The sequence below is a fragment of the Thunnus maccoyii genome, chromosome 6 (assembly GCF_910596095.1).
Source record: "Thunnus maccoyii chromosome 6, fThuMac1.1, whole genome shotgun sequence".
NCBI lineage: Eukaryota > Metazoa > Chordata > Actinopteri > Scombriformes > Scombridae > Thunnus > Thunnus maccoyii.
Window position 1 is genome coordinate 20501346 of NC_056538.1, and position 15613 is coordinate 20516958.

At 40.6% G+C, this 15613-nt stretch overlaps 2 protein-coding genes across 3 annotated transcripts; both read right to left on the reverse strand.

The window, feature by feature from the left end:
* Positions 1-722: 722 nt before the first annotated feature.
* LOC121898272 (myosin regulatory light chain 2, skeletal muscle isoform type 1-like) lies at positions 723-9483 on the reverse strand. 2 transcript variants are annotated; one of them, XM_042413252.1, is made up of 7 exons: positions 8961-9483; positions 3693-3779; positions 3508-3643; positions 3242-3340; positions 2686-2763; positions 2400-2448; positions 723-993 (listed from the first exon to the last, which is right to left on the reverse strand). In XM_042413252.1, exons 1-7 carry the CDS (start codon positions 9243-9245, stop codon positions 990-992), a joined length of 738 nt encoding a protein of 245 aa, XP_042269186.1. In that variant the 5' UTR covers positions 9246-9483; the 3' UTR covers positions 723-989. The 2 variants fall into 2 exon arrangements, 1 of the variants encoding a protein (XP_042269186.1); XR_006096396.1 differs by lacking the exons at positions 723-993; positions 2400-2448; positions 2686-2763; positions 3242-3340; positions 8961-9483 and having other exon boundaries at positions 3371-3590; positions 3693-3780.
* On the reverse strand, positions 6700-8998 carry LOC121898271 (alpha-(1,3)-fucosyltransferase 4-like). Its single transcript, XM_042413251.1, has one exon. The coding sequence runs from the start codon at positions 8642-8644 to the stop codon at positions 7460-7462; it is 1185 nt and encodes a 394-aa protein (XP_042269185.1). The 5' UTR covers positions 8645-8998; the 3' UTR covers positions 6700-7459.
* Positions 9484-15613: the final 6130 nt, after the last annotated feature.

The window sequence follows — 15613 nt, forward strand, 5'->3', positions numbered from 1 at the left end:
CCCTCTTTTTGTCACTATGCTTCCACTGAACAGGAAAACACTGTCTGTCGAGACACAAAGAAGGTATTTTTTTACTAAAAAGACTTTAACTGTGGAAGATATCCACTTTATTTGACTAACTCAGACAGCTGAAGCCTCATATAAGCTTCAGATAAACTTTTAAATACAATTTTGCTCAAAACAAGGCTTGTGGATTTTGGCCCCAATCACTTAAATTATAAACGCATTTGGAGGGGATCTTCTTATGGTCAGTATGAACAGGAGGAATGATTGCAGCAAGCACCTGACTGTTGTTTAAAGACAGTCTTGTAAAATTGGGAACCTCTAAGGCATCAGTTACAATAATCCATTAATAAAATATTACTATATAACACTGAAAGTACTTTTACTTTTGATACTTTTAGTACACTTGGCTGATAATAAGATAAGTAAAATTTTGACTTTAGGACTTTTATTCGAGATGGAGTATTTTTCACGTTGTGGCTTTGCAACTTTTACTCAAGTAAGGAATCCAGGTCCTTCTTCCACCACAGGTCAAGATGTAGTACACAGAAAATGCAGTCATTCAATTGATTTGTTGTGTCTTGTGCATGTTTAATTATCTTTTATACTCAGCATTGTTGACGTGTGCTTTGTTGTGTCATTTGCTAGACATTGTACCCAGCAGATATTTGTCTGTGTTGATCACTGAAGTAAGATTAAAGTACACAACAACAAAGGGATTCATTTTTGTAAAGTCACCGCTTTATTGCACATAATTACATTTACACACATACTGTACGCCACAACTTCACAGCGTGGCAAGACTATTTACAGCCAGTAGCTTCGCTGCAGCTCCTCCTCCTTTCTCTTTCATCTGTCTTCTTCTTTTTCTTCTCCTCCTTTTTACTCCTGCTCTTTGTCCTCTCCGTGGGTGATGATCACATAACACGAAGTCTTGTAGTCAAGGTTACTGGTGACATCCACAGGGAAGTTTGTAAAAATCAGATTCACCTGTAGGTAACAAGGTAAAAAGATTGCACTTTAAAATAATAATAAAAAATCACAGCTTTTTCAACAAAGAGAGCTGTCAGGTTTGCAGAGAGGGATCACACACGCTATTACACCTACAGACAAATACAAGGCTGGCTTTTGCCATTCAATTAGTTCATCAGAAAGAAGAGATAAATGCGGTTATATATCATTGTCATATATTCCTCTCTGGCCTCTCTATGCATCCTTTCATCTGCCTGTTTCTGTCTTTCTCCTGCTGCCTTCCCCTCCTCTGTCTGTCTCTCTCTCTCCTCTTGTTTTTCCTGTCTACTGAACAGAGACATGTTGATATGAGGCCCCGCTTGCACGGCCACAAGGGAACAAGTCTCTGGTGCTTTTGATCAGCTGCAAGATCAGACATGTCCACTGCTCCCCCGTGTACACTCCAGTGACTGATCATGCAGCATAATGGGCAGGCATGATGCACACCCACACATGTTCTCTCTGTAGATCATACAAGCATGGGCACACAGACATGCAAACACACACACACACACTTCTATCTAACCCAATTGAGAAGGCCTGCGGTCCATGTGCTGCCTCTGCTCACAGTGGGGTGGCTTGTTTGCCGGACACAAGGGAGCAAGAGAGAGATGGTGAGTGTGATTTCCCCTTTCTTGCCCTTTTTTTTGCCTTTGACAGTAAGATGGATGATTGCAATCACAGGAGCCATCAGTGAGACAGAGTGGAGGTCTATGGGGCAGTGAGACACAGCCATGGGAAACCAGCCGTCAGATTACTGCGCTACGCTGCCATGGGAACACTGCGCTGTTTATTTGTCTGGGGGTTTTGTTGTTTCATATGCATTTGCTTCCCTCTGCCCCCCACCCCCCTTCTGCGCCGCCTTTTGATGTACAGAACATGAAAGCTTTCTTATAAAATATGTGCGGAGTGAGAGAGGGACGGCGAAGGAGAATGTTTACGTTTCACAACATAGTAAGCCTACTGTAAGTCAATATGTCTCTTCAAACCAGTACAAATGTGACAGATTTCATAGCGATTAAACTGGTCTCTTTGATCCCTTGAGAGAATGTGAGGCAGACTTTTCATTCCCCAGTCAACAGATGTTTTTAAGAGAAACATCTGTTCCTGTACAAATGAGATTACTGTGTCTCTAGCCAGGGGCCACGCAGGTTATGAATGGCACTGTTACTGACAAGGAGGTCTGGAAGAGAGCTGAGAAGGATCTTTGTAATAAGCTCTAGCTGGTAGTTAAGGGATTTAAATCAAATTAAATTGCAGATTCTGGGTATTCATCAGCACTCACCTCCGACTTGTTCAACAGTATCGCCACCGCCTGTACCTTTGAATCACTATCTCATATTGATACATTCAATATTTCACCTTGTTGCTAAGCAACAACTCACCTCATACTCTGTAAACTTGTCAGCCTGTGACATGAGGTAATATTTAATCCTGCAGGAGAGGAACAGGAAAGAAGAATTACTGTTTCCATCTTCTTGACTTGAAACAAACTGTGTTCTGTATTGCACTAACTGAGATATGTATTATCTGTATCCGGGACTTTGTTAATGATTTATGGTTTGTATTTTATTACACTAATTCGCAGTTATCTGTGTGATGAATTCCTGAGAGAGGCCACAGAGTCATCTCTGCTGTGTCTGTGTAGATGGTGAAGAAAATCACACTCACTCATCCCCCCGAGGACTTCTGCTCCTTCCGGGTCAAAGACCTTGAAGGTGCTGAGAATCATCTCCTGGGGGTCAGTTCCTGACAAAACAAAGGTAAAGTTGCACATAAGAGTGCATGTGTGCAGAGATGATGCACACCGATCTGACTCAGTTTCAGATGAAACTTTATGTGTCATTCATGGCCTTATTTATGATTGTGGGGTGTTTTTTTTGGTAAATGTTGAAATAAGAAAATACAAAAAAAATGAATGTTGCACAACTTAAACCCTTGACTGAAATTAAATTGAAACAATACCAACAAAAACAGACTAAAAACAAATATTAATTTCTGTTAAGTTTTTCCAATCACAGCCAAGTTGATGTGTTGAGAGTAGTATATATAAAAAGAATGAGTACAAGTCCAACTGCTTGTACTAAATCTATGGTTATTTCTTAATTTTTGTATGAAATTGTAAATGTTAAAATTTCAAACAAGTAAATGACATGTAAACTAGCTCAAATTTAGGGGAAAAAAAGGTTTAAAAACTGGAAACTGTACGACCTTGGTGCTGACTGACCTTTGAGTTTTTTCATGTTCAAGAATAAAGTGAAGTTGACGGGGTCTGGACACTCGTTCATCATCTCATCAAGCTCATCAGTACTAACATTAAAGCCACCTGCCATCGAACACTTCATACCTCTTAACTTAAGTGAAGCTTAGTAATGAGATAGTTAAGAAAATTACAAGTAAATGTGATTCCCAGAAACATAAAATTGACACTCTCTACACTGTGACTGCTCTCCTAATCTGTGCTCTCACAACTAATGGCTGACAGATACTTGCCCAGAGCAGCAACAGTGTCCCTCAGGTCGCTCTTATCAATGATATCGTCTCTGTTCTGGACCATGGTTGAGAACGCCTGCAAGCTTAGAACAGTTACACAGTTTACCAGAAGAGGCAGTGCAGCTCCAGGGAGACACTCACACACACACTCAGATGTACTTTCACCGCAGCATCTGTCCTCTAACCTCTTTGAACTCCTGGATCTGGTTATGCTCAAACATACTGACGACACCGGAGCCTCCGCCCTCCTTCTTTTTGGCCTTTTTGGGTGCCTGTAACAGAGGAGACATGTGTGTCCGATGAGAGAGGAGGGTCTATGGTGGTAGGAAATAGCCTCAGTCAGCAGAAACCTCAAAGAGCTTCACTTCCTGGCATCAAACAACTTCAGGATGCTGAAGAGATTTTGTCCAGTTACAAGCAGACATGTAATCAGTGGTGGAAGAAGTGTTAGATCCTTTTCTTAAGTAAAAGTACCAACACAGCAATTTAAAAATACTTAATTACAAGTAAAAGTCTTGCATGAAAAATCGTACTTAAGTAAAAGTACATATGTATTAACAGCAAAACGTACTTAAAGTATTAAAGTAAAAGTACTCATTTTGTCCCTCTGACTGATATATTATTATATATGACATCATTAGATTATTAATACTGAAGCATCAGTGTGTAAACAGCATGTTACTGTTGTAGCTGCTGGAGGTGGAGCTAGTTTGAATTACTTTATATACATTTAGCTAGTTTAATTCAGTGGTTAACAACCTAGGGGTCGGGCCCCTCCAAATGGGTCGTGAGATGATTAATGGGAGAGGAAAGAAGAAAAAACAAAGTTCTGATACACAAATCTGTTTTCAGTTTTTTGACTTTTTCTGTAATCTTTGATTTTTGGTGAAATATTGGATCATTTGAACATTTAGGGGGAAAAATCAATATTTGGTGAAGCTGTTAACAACTCATAGACATCTGACATGTGACCCCGACTACACACTGCTTTTTGTAAGACATCAAAAGCCAAAAAGGTTGGAAACCATTGGTTTCATCTTTAACAATGTGTTGTATTTTAAGAGCTTGTTATATTATCCATTGTGTCAAATCTTCTATCTATCTATAAATGTAGTGGAGTAGAAAGTATAATATTTCCCTCTGAAATGTTGTTGAATGGAAGTATAAAGTAGCATTAAATGGAAATACTCAAATAATGTATAAGTACTTCAAAATTGTACTTAAGTACAGTACTTGAGTAAATGTACTTAGTTAGTTTCCACCACTGCATGTAGTTGACCTGAGTGTCATTTACATACTTTTCTGTTGCATTATTGCATTTCACTGAGCAGTTTTTTGTTATCCAATTGATTAAAGTGACTCTGTATACTGTCACTGACCATACGCCGCATTTAAAAAATGTGTTTTTGGACAATTGCACTTTTATATAAAGCCAAGGACCTGCTACATGAGAATGCACTGTATATTTTGTACTGCTCCGTTATTGTTCCATACATCTCCTATTGTGTAGAAGTTTGGGGAAATGCATGTAAAACTCACACAAATCAAATTTTCATTCTACAGAAGAGAGCCGTAAGAATCAACAGATGTACTTATCGAGAACCCTCAAAGCCTCTTACATTACAGATATTGAAATTTATTGTACTGATATTGTAGACGATAAAATTGCTCAGATATTGTATAAAGCTCACAATAAGTTACTACCAAAGAATGTAGAAAACACGTTTGAAATAAGAGAGTCGATATGATCTTATAGGAAACTGTATGTCGAAGAAAACGAAATAGATGGATTAAAGGGTTGAATTTATGGAACAGACTTGAGGATTAATGTGTAGAACAATCATTATCTTTAAGAAAATGCTGAAAAACAATTTAATGAATAAGTAGAAGAATATGGTCTAACGTGGTACTTTGTGTTTATGGACATTGTTCAGTGAAGTAGTATTATCTTCAGTTATTCATTGATTTATTTTCATTAATGATGCTCTACCTTACTTTCAATGAGCATGAAGTGTGTAATACAATGAAGTAGAACCTTTTCTGTCTTATTTAGGAGGATTTGTTGGCTTTTTGATACGTATTCTGGTTTGATAAAATTGACATGTTTCTTTATGTGCTGCAGAACAAAACAAAGCTCGATGATTATGATGAAAACATCAAGAAATACATAATGAGACGTGGTAAGCAAGCACAATATTTACATACAAGTGAGCACAATAAGCAAACCAGACATCCTGCTCAGCCTCTTATCATTGTGCAGATCTTCTTGCAGTCTTCTTTGTGATCAGATGAGCTCTTTAGAAACATTAAGAGGAGTGCCTTTCCTTTATATAGTACTGGGTCATCTATCCAGCACCTGTTCTGTCAAGACAATAGAGGCCTTGCTGTACATGCTTCCTGCAGTGGAAATGTATGGCATGCCATGTGGAGGATATTTTGAATAAGAACATGTCAAACAAGCTTCAAGGAGATGAAGGCAGGACATTTAGTGGATCTATATTTGAACGAGTGACAATGATTTCACTTACAGTAACCAGATATGCAAAGAATTCCCTGTTGTGCATGAAGGGGATTATGACAGGGATGAGGGGTCTGGCTGTTCTGGCCGTCTGAAAGCATTATTGCTGATAGACGTCAGTGGTTTCAACAGCTGTTGAGGCATTCAGCTCATTATGGGGAGCAACATTATTCGCTGCCCCTGGGCCTGAGGAAATGTCTCATTTGACAGTGTAAAGTGTTAATTCTGTGTCAGGCCACTAACACAGAGGTGTAAATTTAAATGATCCACATCGCAGCTTCTGACTCCTATCAAGTGACTCCTGAAGCACACGTTCACCTTCGCCTTCCCTCTCTCGATTCTCTCGATGGCAGTATGTAAAAACATCAGCAAAACGAGGCCATGCAGGAGGTGTGAAGAGCACTAAAAAGATGAGGGTTTGAGCCTAACAACATCTTCAAGGTCATTCAGTTTGACCCCGGACTGGGAGCAGTATGGCAATCAAAAAAGTGGGTGATGTGCAGACCCAAAGCGTAGGGCTTGCATGGCTATTTTTAGGAGTCGGATGGACTATTTTAACATGATCATCAGCCATGTATGGTGTTAAGCTAATAGTGGATCAGATGCAGAGATGCTATAACATGATTTAGAGCTAATCCCTCAGGTGCACACATAAGAGACACGTAAAGCAGAGATGGTTTCTATTTATACCTTTATTACCTCCCTGAATCAAGCAAACGCACAACAGATTGGTACATTCACACACACATACACACTCTCACTAACTAGACACTAACCTAACCCTAATTTGATGTAACGTTTTTTCCAAATTTAACCATCTAAATTATAACAGCAATCCCTATTCTAAACTCTGATGTTAAACTTGCTCAAGATAAATGTCACAGCTTTATTTATTCACCTTCATGTCAGTCACCTTTTGAAGTTAGTTGCATATAATAGGCTACCATACAGATAATATTGCATGATATCACAGTTGAAATAACAGTTTGACAACCCTAAAAACAATAAACGTCTTGTTTACAGCGATGAATCATCTCAAATAAGTCTTGTCTCTGCAAGTTGTTTGAAACCAGCAGCTGCCTGGAACCAAATACACTTTGCTAAATAGATCAAGAGTCTAAAGGACAGAGAGTCTCTATAGACTGTAGGTTTAGATTTATTGACAACAATAAAACCAAATAGCTATATCAGACTTTGTCAGGGATAGATTTATTTCCATCGTCACAATTGTGAGGTTATCTGAGGCCAATTTTTGGGTCATTTCAGGTTAAATGTGCCATAAAATTGTCTTCATTGTGATTGATGATAAATAGATTTCTGTTGTAAACTTTGAAAAATGATGCTCAGTAGTGAATTTGTGCTTTTCTCTCTTATTATCACAGTGTGATTACAAGCTGCCCTCATGGTTATCTCTCAGCTTTGTAATGCTTTTTTTCACGACCGAAACCAGCGTGTCAAGTGTTGGACCACATCAGTCCTGCCTCTGGTCTTCCTCACCGCCCTGCAGGCCGTGCAGTAGTGTTCAGCCCAGAAGGCGGGTTGGTGCACGCTGTAGCTCCCTCTCCAGTCAAGGTGCCGCTTCAGCCGGGCCGGGTTGTGCCTCAGCATCAACAGGTACCGGGCCAGCCCTCGGACTGTGGGGAAGTCGTCCACGTGGATGAAGGCCTCCGGGGGAAGGAAGCGCTCATAGTTCTGCCTGGAAGGACCCAGGACCACCGGCACGGCACCGGCCAGCACGGCGTGCCACAGCTTCTCCGTGATGTAGTCGGTGTGCTGCGAGTTCTCCAGCGCCAGGTAGAACTGGTACCGTCCCACCAGCCGCACCACGCTGCCCTTGCCGTTATCCTCCGGTAACGGGCGGCCCGCACGGCCGAACACATCCACCTGGATGTACTGACGGAGCTTGTAGTAGAAGGCCACGCGCGCATGGGACTCCGACCAATTGCTCACGACCCACGCAACGAGGCGGGGCCGGGGGCGGTCTGATCGCGAGGGTCCTCGGAGAGGGTGCGTATTGAGGTTCCGGAGACCCTCGGCTGTGTGCACACGGGGGATCAGATAACCGTAGGGAAGGAAAATGTCCGAGTCTGTCCGGTAGCTCATTGTGAGGTTGAAACGTCCCTCGAAGCGCCACAGACGGGGCGTGTGCGTGGGGGACTCGTAGTTCATCCATATCCACTTTTGCGCAGGTGGACGCGGTTCCGGTGGCAGCTCTACGGTGCTGGTGGCAATGTCCCGGTGGTGAAAGATCACAGCATCAGCCTCCGCGTAATCAAAGGTGTCGTCGGTCAGCGTGCACCCCCTTACTTGATAGAGCGCAAAGCAGTCCGGAAGTTTGCGGTACCGACCAAACGGATGCGTCCAAATCAAGAGTGTCACCGCGGGGTTTTCCTCAGCGATAGGAACAAACGGTTCCGACGTGAAGGGGTCCGGTAAGTAGAGAAGAGAAACTCCGAGGAACAGCAAGAAACCGGCAGTGACCGCGCACACAGAGGAGCACGTCCTGCTGAGAACACACACACAACATTTCTCCCGCTGGAACAAACCAGAGCTCCTGTTTGCTCTGAGAGCTGTGATTGTAGAGCGGCCCGCTGCTCTCCAGTGAACCCCAACTCCCATCGACCCCCTTCACCATGTAGTTCCCTCGAAATATACAAACCTTTTTAACATCAGAATCAATCTGTCTCCTTTGTCCTCAAAATAATAGCCTATACGTAAACCTTTCAAAGGAACGTAGAGAACAAAAACCAATCCCTGCGTTAATGACAGCCTGCTGGCACACCCTACGCCCTACTTTAAAGTCATTATGGTTTCTGTTGATAAGGAGGAAGGCAGATAAGGAGCAGGACAGAGTATTGGACAATTAAACCCGCAACAGTTCACAAGTCCATTAAGCTGCTCCCTGCATCGCTGTCGCCTGTCCTTCCTGTCCTACCTGTCCTGCACGGGTGGTGCTATGTAATTTCACGCTGTCTTCTTGGCCAAAACAGAGAAAAAAACACTTGAACCAGTACTGTATGCTCAAACATTTTGACGTGGCAGCATTGGTCTGGGTTTCTACCGATGAATGGCCCTTTTGTGAGGCCTGCTGACTGTCGGTCGGCCTCCCAGGCACTTTTAGGCTGGGTAAACACTTTGGCTCAGGGCGCGGTGTCCTGCTGATGAAATAAGCAAGCGTATTTTTTAGTTGTTTTTTTTTTAAACAGGACGTATTTGTCATTTAGCTTGTAAATTACTCTGTTATTGAAACGCATGTTATTTTAGGATGGAGGTCAGGGGTCAAATCAGAAGCCAGAGATGTGGAGAAATGGCAACACTGGAGCCTAATTTCAGAGTTCTGGTCATTAAAGTTATATCTGGTAATAATAAAAGAATGCCTCAGATGTTATGGGTTGACTAATGTGATCTTTTTTCCAGATAAACCTTGTAAGAGGCCTCATGTATCCCCATTGAAACCACTACAGTCCATTTACCACTAGGTGTCTCCCTACACAAGCACAAAGCACCCCTATAAAAGTGTCCTGTGCAGCTTTTGAAGTGCAGTGACACTGGGATTTATCCCTAAACATGCATGTTTAATTTCACCAATGAATAAACATTTCATCTGCAAATTAGGAATGCAGCAGCGGTGCTTTGAAAAGGTTTGTCTCGGATGTTTTATTTATTAGATATGACCCAGCATTGCAACAGCCTCTAACCAGAAATCTTAATAAACTGACTCACAATTTAAATTTGGTGATCTGACTTAAACAAATACACCCTCTGTATAATGACACATTCACTCTCTGTGCGTAAAAGGATCGACTGTCCAGGTTGTGAATGCATTCTGATCAGAAACCCATGAAAAAATGATGAGACGGCAGGGTCGGAAACCCTGTGCAGTGTTGTGTCTGAGCTCTGGTGGGCAGGAAAAACATGCTGTGACTGGGACAACATTATTCCTCCCCACAGACGCAGAGTATGTCATGAAGTCTGAATGTAAGCGGGGGGAGAAAAAAAAATGGCAGACAAGGAGGAGTGGGAGGAGATGAAGCAAGAAGCATGTGTGTCTCCACTGGGTCCTCCTCCTTCCTGTTACATCCATTCACTTTTCTTCACCGTGGAGCAAAAGAAAAAAAAAAATCTCTTTGTGTGTTTTTGTGTGTGCAAGAGCGTGTGTATGTGTGTGTGTGTGTGTGTGTGACTAGTTATCCTCATAAGAGGTTTTGTATTCTTTCTGCATTATTTATCCTCTCTTTCATCTGAGCAGTTCTATTTTCAGCCAATCATTTAATGTCCTGCCCGAGGTTATCTTGAGTTCAGAAGAAACGGCAATCTCATAAGTTATGGATACATGGCGAAGCTCGACATTATAAACACACGTATCACAGAAATAGCAGAGGTGGCCGAGGTCAGGAACTGACACATAGTGAGTCTTCTTTCAGTATTTTGTTTATTGTAATCTTTATGCAGCACAATTCATGTAAATGTTGCTGAAAATATACTATAATTAAAGTTGAACTGATTGGTGATATGGTGACATTTTCCTCTGTGTGCTTCAGCTCAAATTACAGCCAGGAGTGATACACAAAGCTTAGCATTTATGTCTGCTTTATGTTTTCTGTCCACTCATTTCTTGCTAGAAAATAACTTTTTTTGTCATAAAGTTCATCCAGTTTCTGCAGCAGACTTTGATTCTCCACAGAGTGATCAATATATTGCGTCTGTCTCTGTTCAAACATCACTGCAGCAACGAGCCACATGTGTACACAGATGTGACGCAGGCAGAAAGACAGAAAAACACACACAACGCCTATATATTTTGCAGACTTTATGTATCTTTTTGTGTAGTTTTGTACACTGAGTTTACTGCTGCCTTCCTGTTTGTCAGAAGTTATGTGACTGTGTGTGTGTGTGTGTGTGTGTGTGTGTGTGAATCATACCAGCTCGGAGAGAAGCATTCAGTTTTTGATGGGACCCCCAGGTCTTCACTCATCTTCCCTATTGATTTTCTCTTGCTTTCCTTTTTGCACTCCCAGGGGATGGGATGTCTCAATTGGTCCCGGCCAGTGTAGGAGAGTGTGAGCGATGGAGAAACAGATAGAAGATGAGGCAAAGGAAGAAAAAAAAAAACGAAGAGAGAGAACATAGAGGAAAAAGAGGACGAAGAGGCAGGAGGGGCCCGCGAGCTCCCTGATCACAGAGGCCCTCACTGACCCCTGACCTTGATCATGACCTCAGAGGTTACCCCAGAGGTCAGAGGTTGTGTGAAAGTGCCACTGCGGCGATTCACTCCACTGCTGGGTGATGATGATCTTATGCAGCCTCCCCAGCCTGTCTGACATGATCAGTGTTGCTCGCTGCCTGCGGCTCCCAAGGGCCACACATCCATCTCTAACCCGGCCACACAAGGCCCGCTAAAAGCACCTTACAGGCAGAGTCAATGAGCAGGAGGAAAAGGGACACAAACAGAGAAAAGTGGGAAAGCTGAAAGACAGAAAGGCTGTTTTATTTCATACCCTGCAGCTCTGTCAGAGTCCAAGATCTAGCTGTATAATGGCAATGACACAAAGAATGTGTGTTTATTTCTCTATATTTAAACTTTAACCAAATGTACATGAACCGATGGGGCTTTTTAGAGGCTAAATTTGTGGGCCCCAACATGTTCCCTCTGCTGTCCTTGTCAAGAACAATTTACGCCGTTTTTACCCTCCTCTCTAATTTTACCACAGAGTGTAATAAAAACGCAAGCAAGGAAAAAACCCCATACCAGACATGAGCCTCTGTAGCAGGAACATGATAATTTGTAGGTGGATTGATAACTCAGACTCTTACTTGTTCCGACTTACACTGTGCACCCCCTACTGCTTCAAAGTAATCCAGAGCCGAGTGAAGGTTCAGCCAAATCCTTATGGAGATACTGCGTGTTGAAATGCAGAGAGTTTGAGAAGCAGGAGCCTGGCAGCAAAAAATCAACTGACTTTTAATGTTCACAGCTTGTAGACTTTTAGAGCACAGTTTGCATTAATAATCTTAGATTGATAAATTACTACTTTACTGAATACACTTTTACATCAAAACATAGAAGCACTGTGTACAAAAATTGCTGTAGTTTATTAGTAGAGTCTTCTGTGAAGCAGAATTTAACTAAAAATCTGTTTGCGTACAGTTATGCTCAAGTATACTATTGATATAGATAGAAACAGGCAGGTTTAACAGTTTCCCTGAAGAGGAAAATCCATTTCATGTTTTATTGTTTGTAATATGATGATTTAAGGGCTACATTGTTTAGCAAAATATCCTTAATTTCCCTTGAGTTTTTCTGGTTGGATCAATATAAAAGACCTTTGTATTAATGTTGTACATAAGAAATTATGTTCTTGTCTTATAAATGTTTCACCACTCTATTTACTCTGTTTTGTGGTCTGGTTATTTGTATGTACATGTATCAATAAATAACATGATAAACTAAATAACTATATCGACTTAAAGTCTTTCAAACATATAGTGATTTTGTCATTTAATGTCCACAGTAAAAAGGCAACTTTTTAAAATAATTGTAAATTAACAAATTTGTTTTTCCCATCAAGATATTATTATAAATCATTTCTCAATACAAAGATTAGTTATTAGCAATTAATACAATAGTGTTGAAATGTTTACTTTCTGTTTTAGCAACAGTAATATAGGTGGCTGAAAAATCTATCATGTTCCTTTCAGTTATGCTTTTCCTTTGTGTGATAGTAAGAGATAACTAAACAAACTCGACATAATGGACACACTGCAGAGCTACTAAGCCTGTACGGATTATCTCAGACCTGTATTTCTGGTTTGGCTTAATGATAGGTAGCATCACAAGTCATGCAGGCCAAGCCAAGGAAATGCCGATTATCATGGCGGAAAGGGGATGAAATGAGAGGATTAAAGGCAAGATTCATCAGTTCATGTGCAGTATTCTGTATAAAAAAGTATCTATTTGGCAGAGCATTTGTTACATACAGTGCAGATCAAATGCTCATACACAGTCTTCTAAAAAGACAATCATGATATGAGTCATGCTGCTACTGCTTCATTATTCATAGTGATTATTTTAAATGAGCTGCTTCTACTTGTTATATACGCTGCAGTGTGATTGAATCCTGAGTGTGAGTCAGTACATCTTATTAAAAGCACATGACTGGGTGTGATAGGCAAACCAACTAGGCTAACCTTTAATTCACTATATTATGTCTATAAATGAAGTATAAAATAAGGAAAAGCTATTTAGGCTACATATCAGTTGAGCACTGAGCACCATTCATGCTGTGGAAGGAGGGAGACACAAACAGCTTCAAATCAAATCAAGTAATGACCTGAAAGTTGAGCTAATCCAAAGTACAAAAATGGCCACCTTTGTATCCACACAAATGCAGTGAAAGAGGCGTTATTATCTATGGCAAATTCTCGTGTTATTTTTAGTGAACAGAATTAAAGTGCAACGGCTGTGAAAAAATGAAAATGATTGGAGAGAAAGAAAATAAAGCTATAAATATTGTTGTTGAAGACTGAGCTGAGCATTCAAGTACAAAAAAAACAAAAAAAACCAAACTCCAAAATGTGAATGCAGGCGTGGATTTTCCACAAAGCCGGGCCTCGCAACACCCTCGACACACCGACAAGTCAAACTTTGGAACCCACAAAATGCTAAAAATGAAAACAATGTGTACAACAGATGTGTTACCCTGATAAACCGGCTATAGTCTCCTGTTTGCTGTGCCCTTGTGCGTGGAGCGACTGGAGGCTGAGGCATGATTTGTTTTAAAGATCCACTCCAGACATGTTTTAACATGTATATAAAAGACTCTACTTTGAATAATAATTTGTGTCTGATATGTTTTTTTTCCACAGACATGTTAAATTATCTCATGAAAAAAAGTCCAGAACCTATGAATATGCAAATATTTTTCACTTCAGACGTTTAACTGCTGGACACAAGATGTCTCCTACATCACCGTAAAGTCCGTTTTCAGTGTTTGTGCACTGGAGGCTTCAAAGGTTCTTCATCACACAAGTTCAATATTGGCTTCCAAACTATTTGTGATGTCACAAATCACGCTCGTAGACCCGCCCTCTAAAATTGGATTTTCAGCAGATGAATGTGAAAACAACCTTCTGTCAAACTCTGCACGTACATCATTCTGCATAGAGGAGCTCAAACATTAAACTGTAGGGACAAGAAGAAAAAAAACACATTTTTTGAGTGGAAGGGGACTTTAAGGTGCACGAGGCGGTGCAGGTTGACACAGGAATTTAGGGCACTCCATACGTACGGTGTAATTAGAAATTCTTTGCATATCCCTTTGAGGCACATCCACACGCTGAGAGGGTCATAGGACATGGTCAGCAGGAGTGACGCCTCAGGAGCAGCCACGGTTCAGCGTGTTGCTCAAGGTCACTTCAACAACAAATATACTGTGTATGCACATTGACACCTTAACCACTGGACTGCCCTGCTACATTACTGGTTTAACAACAAATCTTATTTTATTAGCTAATCTGGTTAATATCGGTGTTGTGAATGAATGCTTTATATGAGGATATCAGGCTTACTTTTTTAATTATATTATTGTAAACTGAGCAGATCATGAACTTGGAAGTACCTTTGTGCCAAGTTGAAGTCCACTCCATCTTTTACCAATTCTTAAATGGCCAAGTTCAGCAGGTCCTCACCAACCCTGCTTTGTTACACATGCTGAGTTTCTACACTAGATCCACCCTTTTAATAAAAAAAAGAAAATACATCCATGAAGCTGGAATTAGCAGGTTTTAAAAAAAACTCTGATGAGAGTTAAATGTGTTAACAATTTAGACAGACACTTGTAGCCTTGTTCCTATTTTCAACAGAACCAACTAATAAACATGTTTAAATTTAAATATCAAACTTTTTTCTTTTACAAATGCCCTTCAAACATGCGTATAATGAACAAAACAAAAAGCTTTTCATTGTGATCACTTTTAAAAAAGCACAAAACATAAGCACTGCAGCAATCATACATTCAAATTTTCTTTTTCATTAAGCATAAGCAGCTATAACAGAAACATGACTGGTGTAAAGTAGCAGCATTCATTCACTTAGCCGATGACAAAACTCAAAAGGTGCATGGGAAAAAAATAATTTCTTACCAATCGACTTTTTATTGCTAAATCTGACAGTCATGGTGCTATAAGAGGAGTAATGACATGGGGCTATAGATTATTAGATGCTGGTCATTAAATTATCTTGTTTCACAGCCACACTCAGCTCAGAGGAAACATTGGTTGAACGCTTTGTGTGTGGGATTTCTTTTCTTCTTCTTCTTCTTCTTCTTTAGATATGGCTTCCAAGTAGCCTCCTGGCATTATTTTTGTATGATCTTTGCTCCTTTTTTTAAATAATAAATAAAACAAACCACAAGATCAAACGTGGGCTCATCTGGCACCTACAATTTAGCGTATTTCGACGTAGTAAAATTAACAGTCATCTAATGTCAGTTCGGTTGTTTACCTGTGATATCTGAATGTTGATAAAATGCTATTTAAGCAATTATAATGGCGTTATTAAGGCAACACTCCTGTGTGCTGACTCCGTTC